The 12,801-nt window shown below is 42.7% G+C and overlaps 2 protein-coding genes across 2 annotated transcripts; both read right to left on the bottom strand.

Annotated features, from left to right (window-relative positions):
- Positions 1 to 1,830: 1,830 nt before the first annotated feature.
- LOC123065926 (protein HESO1) lies at positions 1,831 to 6,793 on the bottom strand. Its single transcript, XM_044489116.1, has 9 exons — positions 6,645 to 6,793; positions 5,295 to 5,454; positions 4,580 to 4,762; positions 4,210 to 4,388; positions 4,027 to 4,122; positions 3,875 to 3,935; positions 3,647 to 3,777; positions 3,011 to 3,097; positions 1,831 to 2,915 (listed from the first exon to the last, which is right to left on the bottom strand). The coding sequence occupies exons 2-9, from the start codon at positions 5,443 to 5,445 to the stop codon at positions 2,607 to 2,609; spliced, it is 1,197 nt and encodes a 398-aa protein (XP_044345051.1). The 5' UTR covers positions 5,446 to 5,454; positions 6,645 to 6,793; the 3' UTR covers positions 1,831 to 2,606.
- A 643-nt stretch (positions 6,794 to 7,436) lies between these two features.
- On the bottom strand, positions 7,437 to 12,795 carry LOC123071397 (protein HESO1). The gene is made up of 9 exons (XM_044494939.1): positions 12,652 to 12,795; positions 11,518 to 11,677; positions 10,501 to 10,662; positions 9,966 to 10,144; positions 9,793 to 9,888; positions 9,631 to 9,700; positions 9,421 to 9,551; positions 8,913 to 9,020; positions 7,437 to 8,821 (listed from the first exon to the last, which is right to left on the bottom strand). Exons 2-9 carry the CDS (start codon positions 11,666 to 11,668, stop codon positions 7,769 to 7,771), a joined length of 1,950 nt encoding a protein of 649 aa, XP_044350874.1. The 5' UTR covers positions 11,669 to 11,677; positions 12,652 to 12,795; the 3' UTR covers positions 7,437 to 7,768.
- Positions 12,796 to 12,801: the final 6 nt, after the last annotated feature.

The following is a 12,801-nucleotide window of genomic DNA, read 5'->3' as shown; positions in this document are numbered from 1 at the left end:
CTCTGCATACACCCTCTCTAACACAAGGATGAAAATTTAAATACCCGAAGTTCTACAAAAGTTAAGTATGTGAGACCCACTCACACGATCGATCTGTCAATAAGCTCCTGTAAAGAAATTTTATAGTGTGAACCATTGGGTTGAATTTTTTTTATGGAATTCTACACAGGACAATGAGAGGATGTTTTGCAAACATTTCAACCGCGTCAACACACCAACTATGAAATTGGCCCGATCTAGGTCGACCATGACCTGGGGTGCTTGTTTTGTCAACTTGTGTGTAGCAAATGGGCATTTTTCAATTGAGTTGGTGACTATAAACTGTAAAGGGAATACACGACAAGTTTTATGAGTCGTGCAAAGTTCAGTGAACCAGAACAAGTTTTGGATCCTAAAATCCACATAAACCACGGGCTTAAGTACATGAGCCGGCTAAGTACTACGTTAAGTAATATAAATTGACGCAGACCATAAGGCAAAGGCTAGCTAAACATAGTTTTTTTTTTACCCCGCAAAAGAAAAAAACTAAACATAGTTGGTCCACGACTGTTGATCAAAAGATGTCTTGGGACTATCTGTTACATGTACTGATTGGGGAAGCTTAAGATGATAGGGATGTTCCAAAGATCTACGCGTGAGTTCTGCTTGTGGAGATTTTATGTGTAGATGCGTTATGCTCATTTCTGACCTGCTTGACTTGTTGTTACCCATGTTTTTTTCTTTTTAGAAAGGGAGGATGACCCCCGGTCTCTGCATCCGGGCGATGCATACGACCACTTTATTAATTTTTCTCACAAGACCTTACAAAATCAATACAACAGTAAGACTAAAGTCGTCGTCTAAGCAACAAACAGTCGCTACACCTATCCAGTTGATGAAGGGGCGCATATAGCGTGGGCCTAATACCAAACAGACATCGCAGTCAAGCCTAACATCTAAGACCTGAGACCCCAACCTAGCCACTTACTGGGTCTGGGGCACACACTGGTCCGGCGTGCTCTCAGAGGCCGCTGCCGCCAACTGCCACCGATCCATCTTCAGAACTGTACTGATGCATCAACCTTGCTTGGTCCAGCTATCATCGACGCCACCACGACGCCCAACGGCACCTCCTCCCTGCACGCAAACAACTGAACACGTCGCGGTCGCCACTGATACACCTCAGCGCCATGTTGCCAAGTATCACCAGCCGACACAGCTTGAAGTCCTTGGAGGATCTGTTGTGCATAGCACCTGCCGACCAGGCAAGACCAAGCGTAGCACCTGCCGGTCAGGCATGACTTGACATCTCCACTGAAGCTCCGTGCAAGACGAAGCCGCTCCACCTCCTGCCTCTGACTTCCAGCGCTGCTCCACGAACAATGCTCCCAAGAGAGAAACGACACTGCAGTGCCCATTTTTTGGGAAAAGGGGTGTAACCCCGGCCTCTGCATCAGAATGATGCATACGGTTACCTTTATTAGAAAGCAAATAAGTTCAACAAAGGTCATGAGGTCTTAAACAAACGAACCACAAAAAGGCTCACGAAGAGCAGAAAATAAAAGTCACAACCCGCAGGCAAAAGATAGATAGGAAAACCAATTGTCTATCCTATTACATGACCGTCATCCAAACCGACTGAAAATAGTCCGAGCTACCATCTCCCATCGGGAAGATCCAGTAACCAAATGCTCCCTTGCCTTCGTCTGAGTGAGTAGCGACCACATACGGATCAACGTAGTGGCTTGGAAGATAACCTGCAAAAAATGAGTTTGTGTTGTTCTGTTAAAAACCAAATCATTCCTGCAGTTCCAGACTCCCCAAAGTAAAGCACATACTTCTACACGAATGTGTCTCGCTGTTTGGGACTCTATCCCGTTAAGCCACGTCCCAAATAACGTGTTGATATTATTCGGAAGAGTAATATTAAACGCAATGTGAACAGTCCATCATAGAACCTTTGCCATCGAACAGTCAAGAAAGAGGTGTTTGATAGTCTCATCACGATCACAAAAACTACATCTCGTAGAACCAGTCCAGTTGCACTTTGTCAAATTGTTAGTTAAAATGACTTGTTTGTGTACAAACCACATGAACACTTTAACTCTCAATGGTACCTTGACATTCCAAACATGTTTGGAACTAGGAATAGAACTAGAGTTGATCACATCTAAATACATAGATTTAACCATGAACTCTCCATTCCTGGTTAACTTCCAGCACAACATGTCTGGCTGTTGAGAGAGATGCACATCCATCAGTCTTCTCACCAAATGGAGCCAGGCTTCCCAACGGGCTCCGGCAAGTGTTCTCCTAAAGTGGATATTGAGGGGAGTGGACTGAAGCACGGTAGCGACGAAAGTGTCTCTTCGTTGCACAATGCTATAAAGGGAGGGATATTGAAGCGCGAGAGGGGTTTCCCCTGGCTAGCCATGTATCCTCCCAGAATCCCGTGGAAGTACCGTTTCCGACTAGAAACTTTGTTCTGTTGAAAAAAACTGATTTAACTCTCATCAGCCCTTTCCAAAAAGGTGAGTCCGTCGGCCTCACTGTCACCTGTGACAAAATTTTGGAATGAAGGTATTTATTACGCACAATCTGCGCCCACACCGCAGTGCCCATGTGGCCTATGAATTACTCCGCTTTCTTTTGGATCCTGTGGACCTCTGGCAATAATGATTATCGTGTGGGGTAGCTGCCACAAGTTCCAGAGCTCCTGTGACTTCGCCTTGTTGAGGACTGGTTGAAAGTCTTGCACCTAGTTTTGAACGAACTTCAGGTGTACACAGCAGCGTAAGTAATTCATTCCGGTCGTCGGGATCATAAGAGTAGAAGGTTACGGCAGCAGCGTTTGTGAAGGCATTGGCAATACGCCCAAGCTGTAGTGCATCAACTGTTCTAGCTGCATTATCAGATCTATCAAATGGATCTTCAACCTAAACCGAAAAGAACAAGCATATACAGATCTTCAACTTGAGGCTAAAATTTCCACCAACATAGCCACCAAATGCACTGTGAAGAAAATACTTACAAACCAGCGGTAAGATTTCATCTTGTCATTGGTTCGTTTGGGCTGACCAGTGTAAGTGGATACATCGCTAGGGACCATCCCGCAAAACTGCAAACAGAGTATAAGCTTGCCTGATAAGATTTTCTTAATCTCAAGGTTATGATAATGCTAGTAAGATTCCTTTTGGCATAATCGATGTTATGTTATGTTATGTTCCTTTTGGCATAATCGATGTTAGGTGAAGCTATTAACTCATTTACAGTCCAAATAATCCAGAAAGGTGAATCTATATGGGTGGACTCAAAGTCTCAAACTGGACCTACAAGTTATAACCCCTGTAAGGATCACAAACTAACTTGAGACACCTACAAACCTACCCCTCTCATATAGTCAGTCATTTATGGCCTTGCTGAGCTTCTCTCTGGCTAGAAATCTGAACTCATTACCACCCACTATGCTAACTTTATTATGATATGATAATGAAGATTGCAAGATAGACAAAAAGAAGGCCTGAAAATGTCTGCTAATGGCTATGACATAAATAGAATAAAACGCACTTAGAAACACGAATAACACATTTAGTGTCTAGAATTTAGGTAGTCGGAGCCTCAGAGGAAAGGCTCATGTAGACAAATAGTGAAAAATAAGTTCAATTACCTTTGAAAAAAATCCTACAAGGAGAGCGCAAAGAGACTTATGATTTCTTTGCCCTATGTTCTGGAGTTGAAATTTATTTATATTTGCTGCACAGACCTCATCAACATGTTTTTCATCAATTAACCTCATTCCTGCATGTGAACGCGACGAGTAAATTACCAACACTATTACACAATACACCACACAATCGTCATCATCAGTCTCACAAACAAGCCAATTTCATCTCACCTGCTGGATCCTCCACATCAAAAAACTTGTTCATAGGTGGAAAAATTGCAGGCGTACAAGTCTGCAAAATATAGTTAAATTGCGTGAGAAATAGGATTTCTGGGTTCCATCTTGGCAAAACTACAAATAAGAATTAGGGAAAAAATAAACACCTGGAAATAAAAGATGACAAGTAAGCAAAGCGAATACGAGCTCAGGGTTCCCTTTTTTGGATCATTAATGTTTTGAGCTTTTGCCCATTCCTTGACCTGCAAGGGAATGTGATGCTGAGCCCTGGGCTTAACTAAGAATTCGTGGAAACAGAAAATTGAAGAAAATGGATACATAGAGCTTACCAACAAAACCATATCACCAAAGCGCTTATCTAGAGTATTGAGCCAGTACAGCACTCTGGATTTAATTCGGCCACGGTAGTTATCGATGGATATATCACAGGAAATGCCAAATTTGTTGCTCACATAACTAAGAACTGGAACCCTTGCAGTAGGAATGAACTGCACATCCCTAGCAACACCTGAATGAAGTATGAAAACATAATTTGAACGAGAAAAAAATAACTTGCCTCATAAAATCTAAATCAGCACAGCCGCACAACAACAGAGGGCATTGCATTTAATCAAGCAACCACGGAGATTGATCAACATATACGTTACAGTAAGGATCTTTCATTCTGCACGCAGATGCATGGTTCTAAAAAGAAGTTACCTTTGATTTGTAAAACTCTCCTTACTTCACTCAAGGCATTTATTCTTTCGACTCTCAAGGCTTTCCTCTTTTTCTTGGTTGTAAAGGAGTCCGGGTCATTTGACAGCTCAACAGATACATCCAAATCACCTGATTTTGCATAAAGATTTGATGCGAAGGATCCAAAAGGTTTGGCAGAAGCATCTGTTAAGGAAAATCCAACACTCAGAAACTGTAGTACTAATAAGTAATAACCTCACAACACCTCCCTCGAAACTTAAGTAACATATGCATCGACTGACTAGGCATCGATAGACTAGGGGAAGAATAACAAACAATGAAATGTATCTCATCTGAGCAACTTCCGTAATGGAAATCATAGAGTAGCCAATGCATCTCGCCTACAACACTGGCGGTATGAAAAAAGCTGCCGGTCAATTGTCACAAACCAAAGTTATCCCATGAAGGATTATAAATTTTACAAGCTTGTCACTTGTCAGTGGTCTCAATAAACTGTTAAGATTGGGCTTACTATGTTAAAGTAGTCTACTAGGAATGCACATCCATAGACCATAGTAGAGCATGTGTAAGAAGGGAAAACATTTTCCTTCTATAGTAAGCAATACCAAGCTTGATGTCAAACAATCACATCATTGTACCCTTAATAAATATTATCAGGATTTTGTTTTTAAATTGTGGAAAAGAACCTTGTGGTGACCAAATAATGAGAAGCTACCTTCCAAATCAGCAGCTGAATAGATGGAATTCACAAACTCTTGAATAGTTTCCAGACGTTTGTTTCGATCGTCCTCCGTCGGCTTGATTACAGAGAGAACTTCCTCAATGCACTCCCCCACTAAATAAAAGTCCTGCACAATCTCAATCATGCTGAAACCCTACAACAACATAATGTGTAAGTTAAACGAGTATATAACATTATAAATCACGTATGACCAAATTCAACTTAAGAATTCCCTCCCTTGCGTCTTGATGGATTGATATAGCGAAAAGATATATGTACAATAAATAGTCAAGGTAGGCAACAAGATATATGTACAATAAATAGTCAAGGTAGGCAACACCGACAACTGACAGTCCAAAACGGCATTGTAGTTGCCCTTTAGGGCAGTTGTGCCTCACGCACACGTGCCTCGGTTTGGATGGTGAGCATCAAGCATTGGATATCTGGCTATTGACATTAAAGAAGCAAGCCTTCTTCTGCTTCTAAATCTACCACTTAAGAAAATTCGAACTGCAAGTTACAAGGAGATGGCTGCGCTGGTTTTCATATGTACATACGATGCCATGTACTCCCTCTATAAACTAATATAAGAGTGTTTAGATCACTACTTTAGTAATTTAAACGCTCTTATATTAGTTTACAGAGGGAGTAGCTAACTTCTCAATCATGTATTCCCATGTTTATTAAATGTTCTTGACCGGAAAAAACATACTGAGAAAAAGCCAGACAAACTGATAACTTGCAGAGAAACTTGCAGGCATAGTTAAAAAGGTGTGCCTGCTTAAGCAGGCCTAAGGCTCTAGGCGATAGCAAACACCTAGCTCTTAGTTGTGCTTAATGTGGCCATAATTGTGCTTAAGCATGCGCGCGCTTTAGTCAGCCAGAAAAGCGCAAGGCGGTGGCAAAGAGCGCAATTATTAACACCTAGTGATTTTTAAAACTTTTCTTGTAGCTATGGCAAATTTTGTCGGCATTCGCTACCTCTTCCATCTCCATCAACGTGTGTGCATAGGTTATTATGAATGATAGCAGTTCAGAACTTCAGATCCAAACCAAAAATACTAAATACCACAATTCCCCAGTGATGGAAACCCCGTCTACAATTTCGCCGACGCACCACACGTGGTATCAAAGTTCCAAGCAGGGCACGCAAATCGCGCGGCAAGCAACTATGCATAGACGCCAAAATCTTGTTACAAAAGTAAGAACAGCGCGGTGCCATATTTTGGCCGTCGAACGACGGCACGGTGGGCGGCGGCAGGTGAACCCTAATTAACTCCGCGATCAACGAAACCCACCAGCGGACGAAGCGACAAACAGGAGAGGCCATGGACTTGTAATTACCTAGAGGAAGTTGCGGCTGGACAGGCCGGGAGTCTTCTGAGGCGACGAGCCGTCGGCGGTTGCGGTCGAGGAGGTGGCGGCGGGAGCGGGAGACGGACTGGGCGGAGGAGGGGCGAGAGACCACCGCGTGTTGGAGTCGAAGCGGTGAATCTTTGTAGACCAGAGTCCACGAAGATGGAGAGCGACACGGTCGTGTGCCATAAAATTTCATTCATAGTCAATATTATGATTTTCATAAAGTTCCATAAATTATCATAAAGTTTCATTCGTGCAGCATGGTCCCGCCCCGCACCGTGTCGCTCTCCCTCAATCTTTCATAAATTTCTCCAAGGGGATCTAAACAAGCCTGAGCTAAAGATAAGATGATAATCAAATGATATTCATAACTGTGTATGCAATTTTCGTGAAATTTGATTCCATGCATACCTTTTTTCTTCTCGTCAACTCTTCAAAAACAAAACAGTAAAAAGCTAGTGCTCGGGCATACGCCTGTGTACGGTGTACCAAGCACTACCCCTTGTCGAGAAAGAAAAAAAAGACTCTCAGGACTCTCAGGCGTTTGCCATGATGTTTGATGAACAGATCAGAAGTGTTTTCCGCAAAAAGAAAGGCAAAGATTGCCCCATTTTCCTTTTGATTCTATTTCTTCTCTCTTTCATTGCTCCTTGGTCATGACCATCACGTACCACCCAAAAGTCATGACCATCACGTACCACCCAAAAGAACGTACGCTCAGTACAATAGTCGAGGGAATGAGGACCGAGGGCAAAATGCTCAAGGAAAAAACAGTGATATGTAGTAGCATTTTTCTTAGAAAACTGCATTCACTGCTCTAAAAGAGAAGATGCAGCACAAGGGGAATACATGTGGAGCAAAGTTCAGTGGATAAAGGCAACAACACTCTAGTCATCATCAGGGACGAGGGAAACGCAAGGTTTGGCATCTCAAGTGACATTACACCAGCGAAACATTCTGCACAAAATCTTTCTAGTGGAAATCGTTACGTTGCCTCCGCGACAAACTGAAGTATGAAGGATTACATACACCATGAAGTCGAAACCAATACATTTTATCAGCCAATGGAAACAGCAAATTGCTATCTTTGCTGTGACTAACAGTTCCGGTCAGGTCTGATGTTGGCTGCTTCCTCGCCATTCCGTACGGCTTGAGGAGGCTTGCGACCGCGAGTCCCGTGCCCGTGCCGGTCCATTCTGGAGCCCTCCAGCAACAGGCTCGTACCTTGTAGTCATCCCATTCCTATTGTACCTATTAGTCTGATGGTCGGGTGTGTATTGCGGCCCCCGCCAGTTCTGGTGTGATCCTTGGCCTGCAGTATACGCCGGCTGATTGTAATATCCATTCTGGTATTGTCTTGGCATGTGGACCCCAGTTGTATGACCCTGCGGTTGACTATGATAGTTGTATGGTCCTGGCCTTTGGATCCCGCCTGTATGAACAGGCGACTGACTCTGATACTCGTACTGGTATGATCCTGGTGTTTGGAACCCGCTTGTATGAGGCTGCTGTTGACTCGGATAGTAGTACGGCCTTGCTGCTTGGTACATTGGGGAATACGCCGGTTGATGATCATGATTCTCGTATGGTACCCCTGACGGGCCCCATGTAGTGTGCACCTGTGGATGACTCTGACTCGGGTATGATCCTGATGTTTGGCGGCCCGGAGTATATGCCGATGGGGTATAATGGTTTGTGTATAGCCCTGGCTGTCTTGATGGCTGATGAACTGCGGCGTTAGCATAAACCTGAGGAAGGTCATGATTTCGGTGGTGTCCTGGCGTTTGCCGCCCTGCAGTATCAGTGTTCATCTGAGTAGGATTCTGGACAGTGTTCGCCTGAGTAGGATTCTGGACTGGTCTGCTACCTGTAAATGCTTTCACTCTGGGGCGACGTTGATTATTAGATACCTTAGCTCCCACGTTGTTTACATGCTGTCGAGTCCTTAGCGGGGTATTTGTATAATTGTTAGTGATGACTCTTCCGCCAAGTTTTGAGCAAACACCAGGTGTGGACAACATTGCCAGTAAGTCGTTTCGGTCAGTATGCTCGAGAGAAGCTACCTTGCTCCTAGCATCACTGAAGGCACTAGCAATTAGGAGGAGCCCTCTCTCACCAACCGCTCTAGCAGCATTATCAGGTCTCTCAACTGGATCTTCGACCTAAACAAGAGTAACAAACAGATATCATGTCAGTATGTAGGGTAATTTCTCAATTATATCAGCAGCAAAATGCACAGGATATTGGCCTTACAAACAAGCTATAGGGTTTCTTCCGCCGAATTGGAATGTCCTGAATCTTCTTAAACTGACCCGTGTAGGTAGATATCACATCACTCGAAAGGGAGTCAATGTGGCAAAACTGCAAACAATATAAGACCACCAGTTAGGCTTGTTTCTTGAGGTAAAAATGAGGAAATGCAGAATGCCTTTTGATATGAGAATGGTTGTGTCCTTTTGGTATCAAAAATTTATCCATACCAAATTCCATTGCACATACTCGTCCAGCAAATGATCAATTAGTTGAAGTATCAACAAACTGAAGGTGCATTTCAAAATCAGGGAATGGGAAACTCAACTAATTAAAATATGGCCTAAAAGTGTACCAGGAAATTAAATGACCGTAACCAAGACAAAAGGAAATTTCCTGAAAAACAAGTAGCCTGTTTTATGATGTTAACTACAAATAATAAGAGTACAATTAAGATAGTCAGAGAGATGGTTGGCTTAGCGAAGATAGTGAGGGCACAATGCTCAGTTACCTTGTGAAAAAAGGTTGCAAGGAGATCACATAGAGAGCTTTCATTTCTTTGTTCCTTGTTCTGGCTTTGAAATTTTGCTATATTTGCAGCACAAACCTCATCAAGATGTTCCTCATTATAAAGCGTCATGTCTACATGTGACTGTAATGAGTAAGTTACCAGGAACTAGTACGCAAGACAACCATCAGAGAAAATATGAGTTCACTGAACCTGCAAAATCTTCTGTGATATTCCCTTCATAAATGTCCTCCAAAGGTGGTAGAATTGCCGGCTCACATGTCTCAAAATTTAGCATCAGAGAGGTAAGCAAAAAATATTACTGAAACAATAAATAAGATAATTGGACATAACTTCCAAAGTAAGAAGTATTACCTGAAAATGAAAGAGAACAAGTAGGCAAAGCGAATAGGAGTTCAGGGTCCCACTTTTTGGATCATTAATGTTTTGAGCTTTTGCCCACTCCTTGATCTGCAAGGAAACTTGATGCTGAGCCTTGGGTTTACTAGAAAAACCCATCAGCAAAAGACTATCACTTCGGAGCTTACCAATAAAACCATATCACCAAAGCGCTCATCCAAAGTACTGATCCAGTAGAAGATTTTGGATTTAATTCGACCAGGGTAGTTATCAACGGATAAATCGCAGGAAATGCCAAAGCGGTTGCTCACGTACTGAAGAACTGGGACTCTTGCTTGAGGAATGAACTCCATATATCCATAAACACCTAAATAAAATAAAAGCAGCACAACCAAATTTAAATGAGATGTTCAGTAGGCATGGAGTGCTAAAAACCATTACAGGGGCAAAAAAACAAAGTGCCACAGTAAATTCACTAACCATAGAACAATAATGAAATTCTTGAATAAATCATAACCAGCAAATAAGTTAGAATGATGTTCCCTCACATGATTTTGTACTACTTGGTGCACAAAAACATATTATGACTATTTTACCACAAAAGTTATGAGTATTCACAGGTCGACACTAGAAATTCATCATTCTGGTTAACGCTATTCGCAGGATAGAGTGATCAGGCAACGTATTATGTATGCTTATGTACTGTAGAATAGATTGAATTACCTCCCTTTTGCAAAGCTGTCCTTACTGCTTTCAAGATACTTATCTTCTTTTTCTTGTTTATAGGAAGGTTTGAGCTATTCATGAGCTGGACTGATATATCCAAATCTCCTGATTTTGAGTATAGATTTGATAGAAAGGATCCAAAAGGTTTTGCAGCAGCACCTGGAAGGAAAGTGAGAAAATCAGGTAAAGCAACATTTAAACTGTATCATGAGAAACTTCAAACACCTTTCGCTTATAATTATAGAAATTTCAAATTTCTTGACCTGTATGTTGATTAATTAAGTCTGTGACGAGAAATAAATCTATCCTCTGGTAAATATCATTGTGTGTCCTTTGAGCAGCTCATAACCTAGCAAATCACATATTGCCATACGATTTTGTCCAATACTGGGTAATAAACTATACTGTGGCCATAGGTCACTAGTTACACAGTGGCAGACACCTGGACCTGTCAGGCCTTGTACAATGGGAGGTGCTTAGGGGAGGTGCTTAGAGAAATAAACCAGGCTTTTCTTAAGCACCGGTGCTTATTTGTACAGGATAGACGCTTAACTAAGCGTCTCTCCTGTAGAAATAGGCAACGGTGCTTCAGAAAAACCCGGTTTATTTTTCTAAGCATCTCTCTAAGCACCTCCCATTGTATAAGGCCTCAATGAGTCACCGTTGCAATACTTAGTCTCCAAATGAAGTGCATTCACAGGTGACAAGATTACCACTTCTCATCTACCGTCTTTGGTTGTTTGCTATTCTCAAACACAAACTACTGTAGGTTCTTTAGGAATACAATAAACTATGGAAACCCTTTGGGGATATATTCAACTTTGCAGACGTCCTGTAACGGATTACAAACACTGATTCAGAAATTTATATCAAAAGTGCATGGACAAAAGGAAATGGCTTTCCCTTCAGTAGTGTGCAGAGTGCAGCACAAAGCACAAACTTCACTGTCAATATCAGACTCATTTTCAAATAATGGATAAGGCTCCCATGGTAGCCAAAGGAGTAATAAGTTACCTCTCAAGGCTGCAACTGGTTGCATGGAAACTTCTAGCTCCTTAATTGCAGATAGTCTTTTGTTCAGATCATCCTCTGCCGGTTTTATTTGAGAGAGGATGTCTTTAATACACTTCTCCAGCACATCGTTGTTGAGAACAAGTTCAATCATGCTGAAATGCTGAGCCAGAAAGAAACATAAGATCAAGCAAGAAAAAAAGGGAGAAGTAATATGAGTGTCAATTAGCACCGCTAAACACTAGTTACAAGTACAATGATTGCCCTGGTTTTCTTTCATAAAAAAATTTCCAGGACAGAATGTACGAGCCATGTTTTCAAATAACCATAACAAAAAAAGAACTTAGTGGACCACTGCATTCTCTGAGAGAACCAAACGTATCCGTAACTCTCTAAAAGTAGAAAATTTATGGAAACCACAAACTAAAACCTAGATTCTTGGGAAGACAGTGCATTTAGAGGCAGCGCTACCAAGTTTTAACGTAATGGGGATTTTGAGTATATGTGACTCCTCTAGGATCTTGATGTAAACGAGGAACATGGCATGGAATACCCTCAGTGCAACTCGGAGGAGTGGGGTACTTTGAAAATCTCCTACCATATTCAACTATGGCATGAGGGGAAGCATCACTGCCCAAGTCAACAAATGGAACCTTTTTGTGCATGTCATACCTTGTTTGCGTTTACCGTACCTACCATTAACACACAACATGGCAAACAATCCACAGAAAAAGCTCCCATGCCGGGAGTGGTTGTCGACTGATATGCGACTTTTTTCATCATTTTTTCTGAATATTGCAGCATATGCTCATCCACGCAAAGGCAAAATCTGAGTACAACTTCGGCCATTCACCACACATAGCACCACGAGTCTTAAAAGTAGCTTAACTTGGCGGATGCACCAGTGTCAAGCTAGAAAGCACAGCACTGACATGGCGTGCATCCATGTATGGAGTATCAGCCCTCGAAGCAAGATGCATTTATTTAATCAGAGAGGCGCGGGCCCTACCGCGATGGCCAGCGAAACCCCACAATCCACACACACACGCACACACACACACCCGCTATCCCAAAATTTGATGCCGGGGTTCGTACTTCGTACGGACTAGCCGAGGAGAAGTGGCGAGGGGATTTTACCTGGAGAAAAACAGGAGGTGGATCTGGGTTTCTGGGGGAGCGCCAAGTCGGCGGCCGCTGAGTGGCGGCGACGGCGGCGGCGGCCTTCTGCGGTGAAGTCGCGTCGTCGGGTCGGGTCAAGGGGGGCAGGTCGACGAGGGGCGAGAGGTG

The sequence above is a fragment of the Triticum aestivum genome, chromosome 3B (assembly GCF_018294505.1).
Source record: "Triticum aestivum cultivar Chinese Spring chromosome 3B, IWGSC CS RefSeq v2.1, whole genome shotgun sequence".
Taxonomy (NCBI): Eukaryota; Viridiplantae; Streptophyta; class Magnoliopsida; order Poales; family Poaceae; genus Triticum; species Triticum aestivum.
Note: the sequence above shows the minus strand (reverse complement) of the source record. Positions and strands in the feature narration are given on the sequence as shown.

Coding starts and splice junctions, on each gene's coding strand:
- LOC123065926 (XM_044489116.1), bottom strand. CDS start 5,445: ATGATTGAGATTGTGCAGGACTTTTATTTAGTGGGGGAGTGCATTGAG. Junction 4,123..4,209: donor TTGGTGATATGGTTTTGTTG/GTAAGCTCTATG, acceptor ATTCCCTTGCAG/GTCAAGGAATGGGCAAAAGC. Junction 3,098..3,646: donor TTGTAGGATTTTTTTCAAAG/GTAATTGAACTT, acceptor CTCTGTTTGCAG/TTTTGCGGGATGGTCCCTAG.
- LOC123071397 (XM_044494939.1), bottom strand. CDS start 11,668: ATGATTGAACTTGTTCTCAACAACGATGTGCTGGAGAAGTGTATTAAA. Junction 10,663..11,517: donor ACCAGTTGCAGCCTTGAGAG/GTAACTTATTAC, acceptor CTTTCCTTCCAG/GTGCTGCTGCAAAACCTTTT. Junction 10,145..10,500: donor GACAGCTTTGCAAAAGGGAG/GTAATTCAATCT, acceptor TATTTTATTTAG/GTGTTTATGGATATATGGAG.